Source organism: Mya arenaria, chromosome 4 (assembly GCF_026914265.1).
Source record: "Mya arenaria isolate MELC-2E11 chromosome 4, ASM2691426v1".
NCBI lineage: Eukaryota > Metazoa > Mollusca > Bivalvia > Myida > Myidae > Mya > Mya arenaria.
In genome coordinates this window covers 38,646,886-38,668,413 of record NC_069125.1, presented here as the reverse complement: position 1 = coordinate 38,668,413, position 21,528 = coordinate 38,646,886, and the positions used below count along the sequence as shown (strand labels likewise).

General features: G+C 34.0%; 2 protein-coding genes across 2 annotated transcripts; both read right to left on the bottom strand.

Annotated features, from left to right (window-relative positions):
* Positions 1-7,452: 7,452 nt before the first annotated feature.
* LOC128231577 (trichohyalin-like) lies at positions 7,453-11,902 on the bottom strand. The gene is made up of 4 exons (XM_052944581.1): positions 11,656-11,902; positions 9,691-9,783; positions 8,094-8,798; positions 7,453-7,804 (listed from the first exon to the last, which is right to left on the bottom strand). Exons 1-4 carry the CDS (start codon positions 11,729-11,731, stop codon positions 7,692-7,694), a joined length of 987 nt encoding a protein of 328 aa, XP_052800541.1. The 5' UTR covers positions 11,732-11,902; the 3' UTR covers positions 7,453-7,691.
* Positions 11,903-16,416: 4,514 nt separating this feature from the next.
* On the bottom strand, positions 16,417-21,316 carry LOC128230023 (golgin subfamily A member 6-like protein 4). Its single transcript, XM_052942000.1, has 4 exons — positions 21,123-21,316; positions 19,678-19,830; positions 18,500-18,922; positions 16,417-18,198 (listed from the first exon to the last, which is right to left on the bottom strand). Exons 1-4 carry the CDS (start codon positions 21,196-21,198, stop codon positions 17,750-17,752), a joined length of 1,101 nt encoding a protein of 366 aa, XP_052797960.1. The 5' UTR covers positions 21,199-21,316; the 3' UTR covers positions 16,417-17,749.
* Between the last annotated feature and the right edge of the window lie 212 nt (positions 21,317-21,528).

The following is a 21,528-nucleotide window of genomic DNA, read 5'->3' as shown; positions in this document are numbered from 1 at the left end:
AGTTTATACTAATTCATCGTTTAAGCCCATTGTTCAAAATACAACAGCAAAATAAAATGTCGACAATGTATCAATCACGAGGTAAGCGAGTTCGAATAAATAATCGGTATGAGTCGATAAAAGTCTTCTTTGAAATAAAAGTACAATTTACCAAATGCAGTCATTTACAAAATCTATTGTTGCGAAGAGCAATCTGAAAATGTTGTTTTTTTTGGTATCAAAAGGCGCACGACATGATAAACTGACCACAACTATTTAAAGGGCAAAAAAGGGCGAGTTTTGTTGGCTGTTAAGTCTTCTTTGCATAGGTTTGAGCTGATGTGTTCGCTTGCATATCAAGTGGTTTTGCGACAAAGTTGCCGCTCGACCTCTGCAATTTGAACTCATTAATTATATTTGCCTTTAACACCAGAAAAAGACAGAATACCAATACTTTTAATACCGATATCTACCTTTTTATCTACTACACACGCATTATTAAAGAGTATTCAGTGTAGGTTTTTACGAGATTGAGTCCTTTAATGTAAATATACCGGTAAAATGAAATAATTGTTAGCGTAAGCGCACCAGAAAGGTTCACAAAGCTGGTAGGTGACCGGTCCGTTCTTTCAGAAAAACGCTGCACAATATGCAAACACAATTTAGTCGTATAAGAAAATAACAAGAATACAATACTAAAGTTGCGAAGGGACTAAACATGAGTGGCACTGAAGAAGGTGATGAAGTGGCGATTGTCAAGAAAATCATGCTTGCAACGTAATTGAAAAGGATGGGGAGATGAAAAGCTGGAACACACTGGATGGAAAATAGAAATAAAGACATTGTTTAACAGTATCTTTAACGAAAATGCACAAAAAAAATGTTGACAAATATGGGATAACACGAAAATAAAACACATGAAAATGTTTATGCAATTAAAAAATAACTGCCGTCATAATCGAATTCTCAATATCCCCAATTATGTTCAAGAAACACAAATATGAGCAATATCAAAAAGCAATCCAATATTAAAGCACTAAAATATATTATGCATGTGAAAAATAAAAGAGTGTGATTGCTCGCACGTACAATGTGTCATTCATTTTATACCAACATTGTATAGCAAACCAACCAGCTTAAACATACAACCTGTTTATATCGACAATGAAAGTTGATCTTCAGAAAATATCTATTTGGTTAACTAAATGGCTTGTCACTTTCAATCTTTCCAACATATAATCAATTACTTTTTCTAGGAAACGTGATAAAGGGATTCTTCCACATTTTTTATGCATAATACTCCAATTCAAAGTGTTCGTTCTCACAAAAGTCTTGGTCTCTGCCTTTCTGATGATGTAAATGGAAAAATCACTTCCGTTCTCGACAAAATTTAGAAGAGATTGGATATCATGCGTTCCCTTAAATCCATGCTTTCTCGTACCTGCCTTGAAAAAATATATATAAGCTTCATAAGAGGAGTATAGCGACGTTGTCTGGGACAACTGTAGTGTTAACTTACAGAGTGAACTCGAGGCAATTCAGACCGAAGCAGCGAGGATAGTTACCGGTGCCACCAAAACTGTGTAACATACAGGGTCTTATGGCTGATTTGAAGTAGGACACCATTGCATTTAGAAGAAAAACATAGGCTTGTTCTTTTTTATAAGATAAGTAAAGGTATGACACCCGAATGTCTATCGTCGTTGATTCCCACCCAGTCTCAAGTCAGATACCACTTTGAAACTCTGAAAACGTTCCCCTTCCAGTTTGTCGCAGCCAGTCATATGCGTTATCATTTTTTCCTGCTACACTCCGAGATTGGAACTCCCTTCCAATAGCAACAAGACACTCGGAAACAGTCCAGTCTTTTAAAAACAAACTTCAAACACATTCGACAGAACCATCTCTACTTTACAATGTCGGTTCGCGCCGCAACCAAATCATGAATTCTTCATCCACGATCTTCACAGAAAAAATATCATTGACTCCCCTTAATGTAAATGCACCGCAATTGAAGATGCTTCCCATTTCCTCATGATATGCATTTTATTCTTCACCCAGAGACAGCGATGTTTCAATGACCTTCCTTGTGCTTTAACCATTCATAATTTACTTTTCGGTGACGATCGCTTAACTTTTGAACAAAACAAGGACATATTTCTGTGTGTGCAGAGGTTTATATCAAGTTCAAGGAGATTCAATGCTTGATCGGATCTTTTCGGATAGTGTTCGTTGACGGGGACAGTGTGTCATGCATGAGATAATAAACCTATTGTATAGCTACATGTGTTAGAAATGATAACAGAATATAAGCAAATATATCACGCATCTTATTTTAAGCATCTTCGTCGGATTTAAATATTATATGTTTATTGAACTAAATAACTATTAGGAGAGGAATTTAAATAAGTTTTAGTAACTTGTTTTTCCAATCCTTATTATTTGTATTGTTGTTAAAATTCCTTGTTTATGTACACTTGAAATAGATACAGTTTAAACTAAAGTTGTACGCAGTTGAAAAAGTTTAAGACAAAGCTTGAAGTATTCTGCGCTGTAGGTAACGATCATGTGTTTCCGGCTCGGATAGAAAAATCTGACCCGAGCACAAGTGCGCTGTTCGTCTACGAGGCTTGCCGAGTGAAAGGCTTCGCAACGTGCACGAGAGTAAATTATTTTCATCAAAAACCGGAAATACATGATTGATATCTTTATTAGCATACCTTTAACTTTTCTCCTCTTTTTTTCAAAGTTGACGTAAGTTTACCGCAGTTTTTGCTCATTTAACCAAAAAGCGCGTGCGAAGTTGCAGATGTCATGACGCGCCAAAAAAAAGGTTCTTTAGATTCTTAAACATGCCTTTGTTGTTTATTTTGTTTAATTGTTTAAAATGATATAATTTTAAAATGCATATAATTATACATTCAAAAATTCCAATTATGCGCGGTGTTGCACGAGACATACTCATTGGTTTGGAGGGTCGATTTGGTGTAAAGAGTCAATTTAAGGCTGTTTTAAAGATACAAGGTATAAACTATATAAACGAATGAATTACAATCACCCAAAACGCTGTTTGTGGGATAAAATAAAAGGTTATAATTGCATTTAAAACATTTTGGTTTGATATCTTACGCCAATATCTTACTGGTAAATTTCCGGGAAATAAATCTGCCCGAATCCTATGATCCAGATTCTATTTAAAACCAATAGTAAATATTCCCCGGCAGTGGCTAAACTGTGAACACATAGATATAGAGTAAGTGAGCTTATTCTTATTAATTAATCCGCACAAAATATAATGAAAACTTATAACACCGCTCCTTTCAGCAAGCTTTTCGTGCAAAACGCATGCTTCAGTCGGTATAATACCAAATTGGTAATGTAAATTAGGTTGTTGACCACTGCAGTTTGAACAGCGCTGGGGTTAATTCGCCCGTGCGCGTGTCAAATGTTAAAAAAGTAATGTTGATCTGCCAATGTAAGATTCCGATTAAAGGTTGAATTCGTATTCCAGTGAACTCGTATTCCAGTGAACTATAATGTATTGCAAATGAGCGTATTGAGCCAGGCCTCTTCACTTGCTATAAATTATGTAGAAATAGAGTTGGTGCTAGCGTGGTTGTTTATGTGTTAGCATATTATACTGTATTTTCCGAGTTAGACACTATGCTTGTTCATGATATGACCGAATTTTCAGACCATTGTCCTATTGAATTTAAAATGACTTTTAATAAACAATCGCTTGCTAAAGCCTGAAAAGGTTGACAAAATAATCTGGGAAGAAAATAAGCAGGCTGATCTCAATGATAAATTAATTGCAAAAAAGAGAATGTTTTGATTGTATTATTCAGTCATTATTGAATAACTAAACAAATTTAAATTCTTGCATAGATAATATATCAGATATTATTTACGGTATTTCTAACCAATTACATGGAAAAACATTTTCTGCGATGAGAAAAAAACAACATTCGGCATGAAAAAATCAAGCTGGTTTAACACTGAGTGTAAAATAACCAAAGTTAGTTTTTATCGCTGTAAGAGAACATTTTCTTCTGATCGAAATGATGTTAATCGGTTTTTACTTTTGCAAGCTAGGAACAAATATTGCACTGCAAAACGTAAAGCTAAAAATACCTACTATATTAAAGAAAGGAATTATTTACGCTCCATATGCAAATTAAACTCACGCAAGTTTTGAAAGTTTATTAAGAAGTATAAAAATGAAACCTAATCTTTACGATGTAGATATAAATGCATTTGTAGATCATTTTAAGAATATGGTTTCTACGCCGTATGATAATAGTTTCCACGATCATGTAAGCCAAGGTTCAGCCGATGATGTTCATATTGATTGCTTAGATTGTGCGATTACTGTAATGAAATAATTCAAACAATTTCTTCTATGTCAAGACATAAGAGCCCTGATCTAACAGAAAAAGTTGCAGATTTTTTAATTGACTGCATATATTTTTTTTCGCCATATCTTGCAATTATTTATAACTATATTTTTGACAGAGGGGTCTATTCCGATTCATGGACTAAGGGCGTAATTGTTCCAATTTATAAAAAAGGGGATAAACGTTATCCCTCTAATTACACTAGTGAACATAATGGCCAAAATATTCTCGTTAACATTACATGATCGAATAAATAGTTGGTGTGAAAGTGAAAATGAATTTAACGATGCGCAGTTTGGATTTAGAGACGATTGTAGTACAGTTGATTGTATTTTTATCCTACATTCTGTCATACAAAATGTCTTAGCAAACAAAATGAAATTTTATTGTGCTTTTATTGATTATGAAAAGGCGTTTGACATGGTCATACATGCGCTATGGATTAAATTAATTCAATCGAGCATAAGTAGTAAAATGTTAGTTATGCTAAAATCTATTTACCGAAATGTTAAATCGTGTGTTAAAGATTTAGACACGATGTCATATTCGACCTTCCTTGATATATCACTAGGGGTGAAACAAGGAGAACCACTTTCCCAACTGGTGTTTATTATTTTTATCAACGATATAAGAGATAGTTTAGATTTTAACTACCTCACAAATAATGATATTGAAAGGCTGTCCTTATATATGATGTTTTTGCTGATGACATAGCCCTATTCACTACATATCCACAAAGATTACAGTCTCAGCTCAATTGTATAAACAATTATTCACGCAAATGGGGTTTGAAAATCAATGTAAATAAAACTAAATTTTGTATTTTGTATTTTCCAGAAAAGGAAGTCAAGAGTGGATTGTGTATGGTCACTGAATAGTCATAACATAGAAAAAGTTGACCGATTTACGTACTTAGGAATTAATTTCACCATTGGTACTCTCAATGATGCTGTGAAAACATTAAATGAACAAGCATTAAAAGCTTTTAACAATTTTTTATCTTTATTTAGCAGAGTAAAACTGGATGTTAAAACTGCTTTTGTTCGACTCTTTAGTTGTGCCTTTGTACTACATTGCAATTGTTTTTAAATACATTTTAGGCGTCCGTCAGCAGACATCGAATGCTGCTGTTCTGGGGGAACGTGGTCGCTTTCCACTATCTATTATTTGTAAAGAGAGAGCTCTAAAGTTTTTGTGTAAAGTTAACTCCTCAGATTCTTTAATTGTACCGGTTTATTATAATACTGTTCGAGACAACTCCTTTGTAACCGTAAATGTTAAACAGAACTGGTCAAAAGCGGTAAAAGGTTTACTCGATAGATTAGGTTTTAGTAATATTTGGTTAAACTATAACAATGAAACAAGCTGTTTCCCTAGGCTTAAACAAAGAATAAGAGATCAATCTGTTCAGCAATGGTTTGATATTGTTAATTCACAAAGTAAATTAGAATATTATGTAAAATTTAAAAAGGAATTTGTAATTGAAAAATATATTGATACCATTGATAACGAGTGTCATCGAACTTCTTTGTCAAGATTTAGATTGAGTGCACATTCATTGGAAATAGAAATTGGTAGATACAACAATATTGATAGAGGGAACAGAAAATGTAAACTATGTAATACAAATACGGTTGAATCAGTACCACCTTTTGTGTATTTGTCCTCTATATAAAGGACTGAGGTACAATATGACTTAAAATAAAAATTAGCTCTAAATATATGATAGCAAAAATAAAAACCAATGTTACTTGCAACGTCACATTGTTCGGCGATGTCAATATTTAACCGGAAGTGCACGTCATCGAAATCGAGCCGTAAAGACTTTGTTTTGCGTGGTAAATTGTAATATATGTATCAGAGGAAAAAGACGAATTTTAATGAAAGACACTTAAGACGCAGCTAAATAGGTTAAATGTGAATATATATTTATCATAATTCAAATGAGGGTAAACATAGGTTTAAACATTCATATAAGTCAGTGAAATAAGCAGAAATAACATGAATTGATGTATAACTATTATAACAAGATAGCCCAATGTTAACAGAAACACGTTAAAGGTTCAATAATACATGTTCACCCCACCGTCCGATTGGGAACTAATAAATCATTTCGCGGTAAATGTCTGTGGAGCAAGTTTTGGACATACATGTATGTTAAAAGAATTCCATGCACGTAAGGTTGATAACAAGGTGCGTAATGGCGTTCTTTGAGTTTATAAACAGAACAGAACGGGGCAGAGCTTGTATCGACTTAAATATACATAGTGTCTCGTCATTATAAACATATTACATTAAATATAAGTATAGAAATATAATGCAATGAAGTTGAATTCAATATCGAAATGGTAATGAATTGACATAATTGTCTTTACAGGCAATAAATACTATATTATTGTAAAGGTCTTCCATCGCCCCATAATGGATGCCCTATGGCTTGTGAGCTCAATCAACTGAAATAAATAACCTAGCACTTCTAAACTTCTGACTTGATCCCTGTGTTCCTTATTGTTAAATATCCGACAGGTATGCGCGTGAATATTTAGCGAATTTTAAGCGCAGTGTTTCCCTTGACAAACGGAAACATCCGCTGCGCCTAACCAGCGACCAGTACGAAATAAAACATGTTATATATCGATCGTTTAACTATACACATACATCAAAACTGTTGCTTTACAATATATATTAAGGAAAATTGAAAGAAATGTTTTTTGATAAGTATTCACTTTGTTTACAATCTAAAATATTTTTCATAGACCCTTTTCCATTGAAAGTTGTCAACAAGTATCCCTGTCGAATCGGCCTAGAGGTCAAGTCTAATAAATGCGAGATATAAAAAATAGAAGTATCTTTAAATGAACCTTAACTGTTGGGGAATCGTTTTAAGATCGTAGAAAATTAGAGATATTACATAGTTCTTTGACGAATCTCACATGTGGTAGTTTACATAGACAACGATCGTCTGTAATCTGCAAATTATGGTAGACCTTTTTATCAACCGAATTATCCGATACAAAAGCAGACCCCCTCATACTACTCAAAATTTAACTCATAAATGTAGGTGAACATACTTGAATTGTTTTTTAATTATTTAATGTTGTTACAAATCATTTATAAATACTAAATATTTGGGATGAAAAAGGTTGAATGGTCAAGACAAGTTCATATAAGGTTAGGACAAGTAATATCCCTATTTATTCCTGAAGTGGATTAAAATGTTAATGTAGAGCTCCATTTTTTAGTTTTGATGAGAGATCACCTAGTAGATTAAACCGCTGCATTTGCTACACCTGAATTTCATTCGCCTAAATCAACTTATTCAATCAGAGTGTCTGATGGACGATCCTGGATACCATCGCTTTGACCAAATATGGACCTCCCGTTGTCATTTCCAGGAATAATTTGGCCGGGGTTCATTTGACCTTTGACTGAGAAAAACATATAATTAGTTACATCCAGGTAGGTCATATTGAATCGTCGGACATAAAAAGAAAAATAAGATTAATCTTGATCCTGGCTCGTTTGAGCCCAGCCTGAGTAAAATGAAATTATTTAAGAACGGCCTATTCTTATTTATATGTCATATTGCGACATATGAACATTGAAAACATTTATCAAAGCAGTAAACAATAGAAGTGTCCTAAAGAACCGTTGTACTGGTCGAAACATATGAGCTTTTTGGCATAAAAAAGTACTGTAATTGTGATTGATAAATACCTATATGCCGTAGATTGTGAGACAACCCTTGATCCTGCAGTCTAAGTTCTTGCAGTCGTTTTTCCTGTAGCTTCTCTTCCTGTTGTCGCTGTTCATGAAGTCTCAGTTCCTGTAGTCTCTGTTCTTCCATTCTCTGTTCATGCAACCTCTGTTCCTCAAGTTTCTGTTCTTGCAGTTTTTGTTCCTGCAATCTCTGTTCCTTCAGTCTCTGTTCCTCCAGTTTCTGTTCCAGGAGTCTCTGTTTTCGCAGTTTTTGTTCCTGCAATCTCTGTTCCTTCAGTCTCTGTTCCTCCCGTTTCTGTTCCAGTAGTTTCTGTTCTCGCAGTTTTTTATCATGCAATTTATGTTCATCAAATTCCAGTTTCAGTAGTTTCTGTTCATGCAGTTTTTGTTCCAGGAATCTCTGTTCCTTTAGTCTCTGTTCCTTCAGTCTCTTTTCCTCCCGTTTCTGTTCTCGCGGATCTCTATGGTCCCGCCATCTCAGTCCCATGAGTCTTTTCTTATTTAGAAACTGTGCCCGCCATCCCATGAGTCCCTGATCTATTAGTCTCTGTTCCTCCCGTCTCTGTTTCTGCAATTTCCTCTTTCGCGCACTCTCTTCCTGAATTACCTGTTGCTTCTCCCTTTTCTCAAATTGTCTGATAGATGCCATTCTATCTGTGTTTGTAGGTGCAGGTGTGCTAGTTAGATTACTGTCTGGCAGACCTATTTTTGAAATTGTAACATTATTGTCATTTTGAAATCATTTCTAAGCAAAACATAATTGATGATAGATACTTCCATTTCTCATTGAAAGTGAAAATGTGTTCAGTCATATTCGGTGAGCATTTACGTCTTTAGCTATTCAACGGTTTTGTAGTCGTTTATGCACAATTAATAATGTTTGTTCCAAACATTTGATACCAAATCCAGCGTGAAATTGAGACGGTTATCCAAAGATTGTACAGCATTTTAACAAGTATGAATACTAGTAGTCTTAATACGTGTTTAAATCTACATAAAAAAGGAATTTGAGACAAATCCGTCTTTTGTTCTTGTTGTTTGCACTTAAATACACAGACAAACAGGGCCTTGGATAAAATGAAACCCGGAACTTCTACAATGAATCTATGCTCGATTTTATGCGCATTTGTATACTAGTACTTTAGATTTTTAAAACATGCCTCTGTTAAGCAAGAATTGTTAAAAAGTGTTTACTTAAATCTTTTATTGTTTTGTCATTCAAAATGTGTGTCTGGATCTTTAGTCACATGCTTAAAGATAAACGGGTCAGACTTTGAGAACGCTTATGCATTTGTTTGTAAGATACTCGTATGCATAATAACACTATGTCTTAATATCTATTTGATTTCATGAGCACTTAATTGGCATTGAGTATAAAATAATCATGTTTGACCTGGTCATGCTAGCCCTGGTAAACATACATTAGCTCATGTAAGTATTCATGGTACTTTTTTGTAAGCAGTTAACAAGTTCATGAAAAGCAACATAATTTAACAGTTGGAATTGGTACATAATTGTCGTTTAAAAGGTTATCATAAACTTCTGCTAGACTTGGAAATGTGTGCCTACGTTTATTTTGAGCAATAATGGATACCTGTTGGCGGCATATTCTGTGATGGTGGTGATGGAGAAGGCGGTGGATATTCGGGCTGAACATTGAGTTTTTCCAGCAGCCTACTTCCCTTCTCTAGGAAAAAGGAAAAATAAAACCAAATTACAATGACCTTGACCTATGGAAGCGCAACTCATAGGTTATAATTTTTGAACTAATTTCGAATTTCTAATATATATAGGATCTGTAACATGTCGTCACATACTGAATACCACATTATTTGTCACATTCTCTTGTCATCATTTCCTGTTTAAACACAATAACTACCGCACGTCACAGTATCAAGACGAAATATCATGCTTTCGTCGATGTTCACTTTGACACATCGCCCATTGCAGCGCTGATCTGAATAGTGACAAACAACGCTGTCCTAATCATAAACGCTGATTGAAATCATGATGTGTTTACAAATCACTTAATTGCTGTTTTCACAACATGTCATACACCGAATTGCATTTGTATAGTTTGTTTTAATGCTCTTCATAAGATTTAGATGGATATTCTACTGATGCATTTAAATAAATCTTAATCATTAATACAAAATGAGAAATAAACATATGACTTGTTAGACTATTGCAAATTAAGTTACAAACATGCAAAGTTATTTATGTTCTGAACAATATAAATAGAGCATTATTATAGTAAACAGAAAAAAACTCATATATAACGATACGTGATGGGTTTATTAAAGGGACTAGACACCAGATCATACAATTGCAAGAAAAGAAGAAAATTGTCAAAAACTAACAAAAAAATGACCTCGCTGTGTACAACACAGTGAATCTTACTTACTGATGTATCACAACGCTCAAGCTACATGCATCTTTCGCAGTTATTGCGCATTTTGCAAACTCGAAATTTACTTGGTTTGTCTACAAAGTAAATCCCAGTAAGTTTAAAAACAGCGACGGTATATGTATCTGTACACATAAACAGATATGATTTAAACCGGGAAACCATTATTCGCTATTTTAACACTTTGACACTCAAATGAGACAGCAACATGATAGTTGCATTTATTCTTTTAATCATTTACAATGATGTATTATCGGCCTCCTACAACCTTGTGTTTACAATTTTAGGCTTGTTTTGACGAAATACTGTATTTGCCTTTTTTGGACCATCTTGTGTCTAGTCCCTTTAAACCGGAAGAAAGGTATTGCATATGATAAAAAATATGTTTATGTACAGTAGGAACATTTATTTTTCCCATATCCTGGCAAACCTCAATAACATTTTTATACAAAAATAGGAGAACAAAATAAATAATATATATATTTATTTTTGAACATATAAATGCAAATTTCAAAAGTCTTTTTAAATCATACGACCTTAATGCAATCACAGCACCTGAACCATTTCCCATCTAAAAACAGACGGGCTTAACAGCGTCAAAAGGTTACATGTATTGACAATCTCATTGTCCGTTGGACGGAGTGAAACCCGTTATAGGACGCGACATCAGACGCTCGCGAAAGTTACTGTCTGTAATCACAAACCTTTAACCTACTATGATGCATTTTTTAACCATGAATCTAATACAATGTACACCATTATTACGCATTTATATTCGATGTGTTTTTTTTTCTTTCTGATCGAAAGCAATTTATTTTATATTATATCTGCGGCAAGATAAATGATTAGATATTTTTAGATAAGTTTTTATAGATCTAGATAGATGTGCCAAACAAACATGACAATAGTATACAACTTTAATATAATCCTATTTAAATCACGAACTATAGCAAAAAGGATGATCCTTTCAGTTCCTGTCCATGGTAAGTCATTTTGGTATTTTCATTTATTTGCGCCAGTATTAGTACAATAAATAATAATAATGAACGTGTCTAATGATAATAATGATCAATGGCATGATGCCGATTTGCCTATGTAACTTGATACATGAATTTATAAGAAAATAGGCAAACAACAAAATACTATACTTACGTTCTTGTCCATTCGCGGAAACAAAAAGTCCAATCCAAATTACGGCATGGCACAATCTTGCAGGTAAATATAGCATTTTGATATAAAAAAAACCCCAAACAACTTATTATTAACAACACTTGATCAACGACACCCTTGCAGTACGTTAGAAACTTTCTTACTCTTTCACGTTGACCGTCTTCCTTTCCACATATAATATATACAAATAAAGGTAAATGTTTTTTGGGGGTGTTCCGTTAATTATCAAAACGTGACTCCTTTATAACTTATTATTTCTAAGAACAATGACGTGTGTTTTATCACGGTAATTGTGCAATAGTGCACACTTAATGCTTACGTCAAGGACAAAATAAATTTGGTTGAGGTTTATAGAAAAATAACTTTAAAGAAATTAGGACTTTAATTAACTAGTAATGATTATATATCAGCGCTAGCAGTGAGAAGTTATGTTTATTAAAATTATTGAGAGATGTGATTAATGATCTTACACAAGCGTAATTTAGATATATTAGAAAGATAGATTTAATGAATATTGAAAAATTGGCGATCTTACATTATTATTATTACCAATGGGATCTTTTATAAAAAGTATTTTCGGTAAATTTGATACTTTCCTTTAATTTAATATAGCTGTATGTCATCTACGTATTTTTTCGACAGCAATTAAAATGCATTAACAGAATTAACTTCTATTCTAATTGTCAATATAAGGAATTGATATCATACTCATTAGCATTTATCTTCATTTTTCAGCTGTGAGTTAATACGAAGTTTATACTTCATCGTTTAAAGGGACTGTACACCAGATTAGCACCAAAAATGTTTTTTCTTTAACGAATCTCCGGACAATTATTTGATAAAATGTTTTACTCCTTGATGTAAAAACATATACCAAAATATAAAAAAATCGAGTCGGCGACCGGGTTCGAACCGGTGTCGCAAAAATTGCAGTTCAGTGTTGTATCCACTGTGCTACGAAGGCTTATCCCTAATGGTTGGAATATTAAAGCTATATACCTAACTTGGTAATATCAGGTGATAACATCGACTAGCCAGTCACGCATAAGGAATGAATTCTACTAGGTAGACATACCTAGTAATCTTTTTTAATGGAAAAATACGAAAAACTGCGAAAAATTAATTAATTTTAAACTATGTGGTACTTCAGTTTTAACGCATTGTACACAATAATACCAAGTTTATGTCATTTTTCGTCATTTTTTTTGCTATTTCATCATACGGAGTACAGCCCCTTTAAGCATATTGTTCAAAATACAACAGCAAAATAAACTGCCGAAAATGTATCAATCACTAGGTAAGCGAGTTCGAATAAATAATCAGTAGGAGATGAAAGTCTTTGAAATAAAAATACAATTTATCAAATGCAGTCATTAACAAAATATATTGTTATGGAGAGAAATCTGAAAATGTTTTTATTGATTTCAAAAGTCACACGACATGATAAATTGACTTAAACTATTTGGAAATAAACAATGCAACGGGAGATTTTTGTTTACTGTTGAATCTTTGTATACGTGTGAACTGTTGTGTTCGCTTGCCTACTAAGTTGTTTGGCGTCAAGGTTGCCGCTCGTTCTCTGCAATTTTGCCGCTCGTCCTCTGAATTTTGAACTCACTAATTATATTTGCCTTTAACACCAGAAAAGAACAGAATACCAGTACTTTAATATCAATATCTACCTTTTTATCCACTACACAAGCATAAACAACGAGTATTCAGTGTTGGTTTTTCCAGGTTACTGGGAATGTAAATAAAAGTAGACAGCGTAGAGAAAATCAACAATTGTAATTACTTGTTATAACGTAAACTCCCTACTGACCAATCGTTTCAAATGTTAAGGGCATATAATTCAGAGCTCTAAGTAACGATTAATGTTTTCAATCAAAAATGCATTATTCAGTATCGATAGGACATCTTGATACATCCAATGCAATAAACCCAGCCATTTGATTGGTTCATACATTCGCAAACAACGTTTAATTCATCATATGATTTGTGTATTCGATGAAAAATGTTTGCGAAATAACTGCGCCAGTTTACCACATATTATCCTGAAACTTGGTCGACATTATCGCTTAGAAGTGTATAAGAGCTTAACAAATGTTCATGAGTCGGAGATTGAGATCTTTTTAATGTAATTTGACTGTTAAAATGAATTAACTGTTAGTTTAAGTGCATTCCAGGAATATTCACAAACCTGACCGTCCTTTCAGAAACACGTTGCACAACATGCAAACACAATTAATTCTTTACGAAAAGAACAAGAATATCTTGAGTTAAGTTGCGGGTCTAAACATGTGTGGCAGTGAAAGTGATGAAGGAGCGATTGTCAAGAAAGTCATGCTTGTTTCGAAACTGTAAATAATGGGGAGATGTAGAGTTGGAACAAACTGGATGGCAAATAGAAAGCAAGACGTAGTTTAACAGTAAACCTTTACACAACATGAAACAAAGTGTTGACAAGTATGAGATTATGAGATAACACTCAAAATAGTCGTGTAAATTACAATTTATTGCAACCCTAATTGATTTCCCCATATCCCCAGTAACTTTCAACAAACTCAAATGTAAGCCAAATTAAATACAATCCAATATTAAAGTATTAATATATATATATAATATATATGCACGTGAAATATAAACGAGTGCATGCTTGCTGACACGTACAGTGTGTCATTCATCTTTTACAAAAATTGTATAGCAAACCAACCAGCTTATACATACAACCTGTCTATACTGATAACAAAAGTTGGACAGAGTTAATAAAGTTTAAGACAAAGCTTGAGATTTTATGCGCTGTAAGTATCGATCTTGTGTTTCCGGTTCGGATGGAAAAATCTGATCAGAGGACAATTGCGTTAGTCGCTTACAAGGCTTGTCAAGTTAACGGCTTCGCAACGTGCGCTAGAGTAAATTAATTTCATCAAAACCAGCAAAACATTATTGTTATCTTTATTTGCATACCTCTAACTTTTCTCTTCTTTTTTAAAAGTTGACGTAAGCTTACTGCGGTTTTTGCTCATTTAACCAAAAATCGGGCGCGTAGTTGCTAATGTCATTACGCGCAAAAAATGGAAAAGGATCCTTAGATACTTTTACATGTTTTTGTTGTTGTTTTTGTTTAATTTGTGTTGCTCTTCTGAAATGATATAATTTTGAAATGCATTTAATTATACATTCAAGAATTTCAAGTGTGCGCGGTTTTGCACGTGACACATCCATTGGTTTGGAATGTCGATTTTGTGTAAAAAAACATATTAACGCTCTTTTTAGTCAATTTAGAACTATTTTAAACACACAATGTATAGACTATTTAAACAAATGAATATCTGTCACCATAAAAGCTGTTTGTGAGATAAAATGAAATATAATTATTGCATTTAAAGATTTTGGTTTGATATCTTACGCCAGATGAGCATTTCATTGCACCTTCAATACGATGATTGTCTTTTCGGTGTTTTACCATGTCTTTCCGGGGTTTTACCAAAAATTACGGGTTAATTTCCAGGAAATAAGTCTACCCGAAACCTATGACCCAAATTCTATCTACAACCGATAGTATATTTTCCCCGGCAGTGGCCAAAATGTGAACACATGGATATAGAGTAAGTGAACTTATTCTTACCATGCCAAAATATTATGAAAACTCATTTCACTGCTACTTTAAGCAAACTTTTTGTGCAAAACGCATGCCGCAGTCAGTATGATACCAAATTGGTAATGTCAATTAGGTAGTTGACCACTGCAGTTTGAACAGCGCTGGGGTTAATACGCCCGTGCGCGCATTAATTTGTCAAATATTAAAAATGTTATGTTGATCTGCCAATGTCAGATTCCGATTAAAGGTTATAAAAGTCTGCAGGCCTAGTGACCTACAGCCTGACCAGTAAACCTCAAGTGAATTCGTAATCCAGTGAATTCATATTCCAGTGAACTCGTATTCCAGCAAATTCGTATCCAAGTCGACTCTTGTTTCATTGATCGTTTAAAGGCCGTAAATCCAATCATTTATTGATTAAGTTTTTTTTATATAAAGTGTGTTCTTTCGTCATAAAGAAGGAGGAGCCTTACTTTTGTGACCAACGTTTTAACTCATGGAGCAAATTAAAGCACTCTTGTGACTTACGTCTTAACTTATTTTTGAGAAACAAATAGTGTTCAAATTTTGTTGGATTTGCCCTTTCATTCAATAGTACCTTAATATAAAGTGCTACTAGGATTATTGTGTGAAAATCAAAGGGAACATACAGTAAGAACGGTATACACATTGTATATCTAAATGCCACAAACAATACAACGCGAACATTTGTGTTAATACATAAAGTCTGTCAATTATTTTAAAACAATATCACTCAATGAATAAATAAATGAGTTCACGGTGAACACGTGTGTATTGATAAACTAACAGTCAAATCATTAACAAAATCAGGTCTTTTTTTATATTTTAACAGTTGTCTGACTCTTCAACACCACTAAATATTGGTCCGGTCAAGTTAATTTTAACGCTGGTTAGCCGGACGGCACAATATGATTTAAAATAAAAATTATCTCAAAACATATGTTAGCAAAAATAGCAAAAACCAATGTTTCTTGCAACGTCACATTGTTCTGCGATGTCAATATTTAACCGGAAGTGCACATCATCGAAATAGAGCCGTAAAGACTTTGTTTTGCGTGGCAAATTGTAATATCAGCGGAACAAGACAAAATTTGATGCAAGATATCAAAGACGCAGCTAAATAGGTTTAAATGTAAATATATATTTATCATTATTCAAATGAGGATAAACATAGGTTTAAACATAAGTCAGTGAAATAAGCAGGAACAACATGAATTGATGTCTAACTCTTATAACAAGACAGCACAATGTTAACAGAAACACGTTAAAGATTAAATAATACTTGTTCACCCCACCGACCGATTGGGCACAACTAAATCATTTCGCGGTAAATGTCTGTGGGGCAACTTTTGGACATGCATGTATGTTGAAAGTATTCCATGCACGTAAGGTTGATAACTAGGTGCGAAATGGTGTTCTTTAAGTTTATAAACAGAACAGAACGGGGCAGAACTTGTATCGAATTAAACTAAACAAAGTTTCTAGTGTCTCGTCATTATAAACATATTACATTAAATATAAGTACATATGAGCACATTCAAATATAATACATTTCATGTCAAGAGTAAGAAATATAATGCAAAGAAGTTGAATTCAATATCAAAATGGTAATGAATTGACATAATTGTCTTTACATGCAATAAATTCAATATTTATAAAGGTCCCTCGCCCCATAATGGCTGCACTATGGCTTGTGAGCGCAATCAACTGAAATAAATAAGCTAGCAATGCGGTAAACTACTGCTCCTTATTGTTAAAATATCCGACAGGTATGCGCGTGAATATTTAGCGATTTTTAAGCGCAGTGATTTCCCTTGACAAACGGAAATATCCACTGCGCCTGACCAGCGACCCGTACAAACGTGTTATATATCGATCATTTACACAGACATTAAAACGGTTCCTTTCCAATATATATTAAGGAAAATTGAAAGAATGTGTTTTTGATAAGTGTTCACTTTGTTTACAATCAAAAATATTTTCCATAGATTCTTTTCCATTGAAAGTTGTCAACAAGTATCCCTTAAGAATCGGCCTGGATGCCACGTCTAATAAATGCGAGATATAAAAAATAGAAGTCTGTTTAAATCAACCTTAACTGTTGGGGAATCGTTTTAAGATTGTAGAAATATAAAGATATTACAAAGTTTTGACGAATCTCACATGTGGTAGTTTACATAGACAACAATCGTCTGTAATCTGCATATCATGGTAGACCTTTTTATCAATCGAATAATCCACTTCTGAAGCACACCCTCATACTACTCAAAATGTAACTCATAAAAGTAGGTGAACATACTTGAATTGTGTTTTTAATTATTTAATGTTGTTAGAAATCATTTATAAATACTAAATATTTAGAATGAAAAAGGTTGAACGGTCAAGACAAGTTCATATAAGATTAGGACAAGTATTATCCCTATTTATTCCTGACTGGACAAGTGGATTCAGATGTTAATGTAGAGCTCTATTTCTAAGTTTTGATGAGAGATTACCTAGTAGATTACCCAGCTGTGTTTTAGTATTTTTATTCTTAACGTTGGAATTAATGCTTGAGGACGCCCGTGTAACCTCTGCTATCGGCATCCATCCACCGTTAAGTGTCGGTAAAGCTGCACTTTGTCTGTTGACATTCTGTCCTATGTTGCTATTCGGAGGTTGACTAACGTTTGTAGAAGACCTATCCACTTGCCCCGTCTGACTGCCTGGATCAACGGTGGTACTAATATTCACTTCCTTAAAGTCTGTGATGGGAATACCTGCACCGAATGTGTCTTGCCACTGGCTGTCCTCGACTGGACGTAGCCCGATTTCTACACCACCACCACCATCGCTTGGACCAAATATGGAGCCCCCGGTGTCTATTCCAGAAAGATTTTGGCCCTGGTTCATTTGAGCTTTAGCTGAAGAAGAATATATAATTTGTTGCGCCCAAGTAGATCATATTGAACATTCGGTCAGAAAAAGTATAAAAAGCAGTAAACTTGATCCTGGCTCGTTTGAGCTCCGCCTGAGGAATGAAACTATTTAAGAACGGTCTACCCTTATTTATATGTCATATTGCTACATATGAACAGTAGGATACAAGTTGAAACATGTATCAATGCAGTAAATAATAGAAGTGTTCTAAAGAAACGAAGAACCGTTGTACTGGTCGAAGCATATGAGTTTTATGTCACTAAAGGTACTGTAATTGATAAATACCTATCTGTCGTAGATTCTGAGATGCCCCTTGAACCTGCAGTCTAAGTTCCTGCAATCGTTTTTCCTGTAGCTTTTCTTCCTGTTGTTGCAGTTTCTGAAGTCTCTGTTCCTGCAGCCTTAGTTCTTCCATTCTCTGTTCATGCAGTCTCTGTTCCTCAAGTTTCTGTTCAAGGAGTTTCTGTTCTCGCAGCTTTTGTTCCTGCAATCTCAGTTCCGTCTGTCTCTGTTCCTCCAGTTTCTGTTCCTGAAGTTTCTGTTCTTGCAGTTTTTGTTCCTGTTGCTTATGCCTATTTGCAAGTAGCCGTTGTCTGATAGATGTCATTTTTTCTGTGTTTGTAGGTGCAGCTGTGCTATTAAGATGACTTTCTAGTATATGCTTTAACAGTTGATACTGTTCTAGCCACGATGGCCCGACTGGTAAACCTATGTTTTAAATTGTAACATTATAACTTATTTAGCAAACGTTCTTAAGCAAAACATATAATTGATGATAGATTCGTTTTATGTGTCATTGAAAGTGAAAATGTATTTAGACAGAGACACGCATGTGTTTTAATTACTATAGGGTCTTATCTGTTACAAAAAATATTCCTTATGTTCGACATATTTGATGAGTATTTACGTCTAAGCCATTCAACGGTTTTTAGTCGTTTATGCACAATTAAAATGTTTGTCCCAAAACTCAATACCCAATTCAGCGTGAACTTTAGACAGTTTATTCTTAGACTTTTGTATTTAAAAACATGCCTCTGTTGAGAACTTTTTTTTAAAAAATGCTTAAATTATTTACTGTTTTGGAATTCAAAATTTATGCATGGATCCTATGGTCACATGCTTAAAGTTAAACGGACCGGACGTTGAGAAAGTGTATGCATTTGTTTGTAAGATACTCGTAAACATAATAATCCTATGTCTTAATTTATATTTTATTTCATGAGTACTAAGTTGGCATTGAGTTTAAAATAATCATGTTTGACCTGGTCATGTTCGGCCTGGTAAACACACACTAGCTCATGGAAGTATTCATGATACTCTTTTGTAAGCAGTTAACTAGTTCATGAAAAGCAACATAATTTAACAGTTGGAGTTGGTACATTATTGTTGTTTAAAAGGTTATTATAAAGTTCTACTGGACTTGTAAATGTGTGCCAAAGTTTATCTTGACAAATGACGGATACCTGTTGGAAACATATTCTGTGATGGGGACGATGGAGATGGCGTTGTATATTCGGGCTGAACATTGAGCTTTTCGAGCAGCCTACTTCCCTTCTCTAACCGCGACCGCAGCTTCTGTCTCTCCAAATACTGCCATCGTGTAAGTCGTGAAATTGCTGCAGAGGGAAAAATTAAACCAAATTACAATGACCTTGACCTATGGAGCTCATAGGTTATAAATATAGAAATATTTTCGAATTTTAACCTTCGAATATATATATAATTTCTTGTTTAAACAGAGTAAATACCGTGACGAAATATCACGTTTTCTTCATAAGATTTAGATGGATATTGTCCTGATGTTTTTTTTGTTTATAAATCTTAATCATCAATACATATTCAGAAATAAACATATGTCTTGCCTGACTATTGTCAGTTAAGTTACAAACATGCGGAGTGGTATATGTTCTGAACAATGTAAATACAGCATTATTATATTACACAGAAAAAAAAATTCGTGTTGGCTTTCTTAAGGGACTAGAAAACAGATGATACAATTGCAAGAAGAAAAAGGAAAATGGCAAGATCTAACAAACAATTGGCATCGCTGTGCACAAAACAACCATCTTACTTACTAATATATAACATCGCTTACGACATTTGCATCTTTCGCAGTCATTGCGTATTTTTCAAACTCCAAATTTACTTGGGTTGCCTACAAAGCTAATACCAGTTAGTTAAAATACATTGTCGGTATATGTATCTGTATACATAAGCAGGCTTGTTTTGATGAAATACTGTATTTGCCTTTGTTGGAACATCTGGTGTCTAGTCCCTTTAAACCGGAAGCAAGGAATTGCATGTAATAAAAATATTTTTATAAACAGTAGGACCATCTATTGCTCCCATATACTGGCAAACCTTAATAACCTTTTTATAATAAAAAGAGAGAGAAGGACAGCAAAATACATTTATGTATGAACATATAAAGCGGATTTCAAAGGTAATTTTAAACCAGATAACCTTAAGGCTTTCACAAACCTACACCATTTCTTTCGAAAAAGCAGACGGGCTTAACAACGTAAAATGTTTACATGTATTAACAAGAGTTTCAATAGTTAACAATCTCCTTGTCCGATGGACGCAGTGAAATCCGTTATGGGAGGTGACATCGGACGCTCGCGAAAGTTTCTGGCTGTTATCACAAACCTTTAACCTACTGTGATGCACGAGCGTGACCATTTTAACTATGATGCTGCCTATTTATAACCATGAATCTAATACAATGTACACCATTTTTACGCATTTATATTTGGTGTTTTATCTTTATTATCGAAAGCAATTTAGTTTATGTTATATATGCGGCAGGATAAATGATTAGCTCTCACAAGGTTTTGTTTGCGGTTTGCTCTGAGAGATGTGCTTAACAAACATGACAATTGTATAAGCAACAAAAAACTATACTTACGTTCTTGTCCATTCGCGGAAACAAAAATTCCAATCCAAATCACGGCATTGCACAATCTTGCAGGTAAATTTAGCATTTTAATAAAAAACACTTGTTATCGACAACACTTGATCAAAGACAGCCTTACAGTTCGTGGAAATTATCCTACTCTTTCACGTCGACCGTTTTGCTTTCCACTTATTATTTATAAAAAGAAAGGTAAAAGTTTTTTGGGGGGTTTTCCGTTAATTAGCAAAACGTGACTCCTTAATAACTTATTATTTCTTTGAACAATGACGCGTGTTTTATTACGGCAATTGTGCAACAGTACACACTTAATGCTTACGTCAGGGATGCAATAAGTTTCTTTGAGGTTTATAGAAAAATAAACTTTAAGAAATTATGACTTGAATTAACTACTAATGAT

Bases quoted from the DNA above. Each gene is read 5' to 3' on its own strand.
- LOC128230023 (XM_052942000.1), bottom strand. From the start codon at position 21,198: ATGCTAAATTTACCTGCAAGATTGTGCAATGCCGTGATTTGGATTGGA. The intron at 19,831-21,122 runs GTAAGTATAGTT...TTCCCTCTGCAG, and splicing joins TTCCGCGAATGGACAAGAAC to CAATTTCACGACTTACACGA. The intron at 18,923-19,677 runs GTATCCGTCATT...TTTAAAACATAG, and splicing joins ACAGAATATGTTTCCAACAG to GTTTACCAGTCGGGCCATCG.
- LOC128231577 (XM_052944581.1), bottom strand. From the start codon at position 11,731: ATGCTATATTTACCTGCAAGATTGTGCCATGCCGTAATTTGGATTGGA. The intron at 9,784-11,655 runs GTAAGTATAGTA...CCTTTTTCCTAG, and splicing joins TTCCGCGAATGGACAAGAAC to AGAAGGGAAGTAGGCTGCTG. The intron at 7,805-8,093 runs GTATTTATCAAT...TGTTTTTCTCAG, and splicing joins TCACAATCTACGGCATATAG to TCAAAGGTCAAATGAACCCC.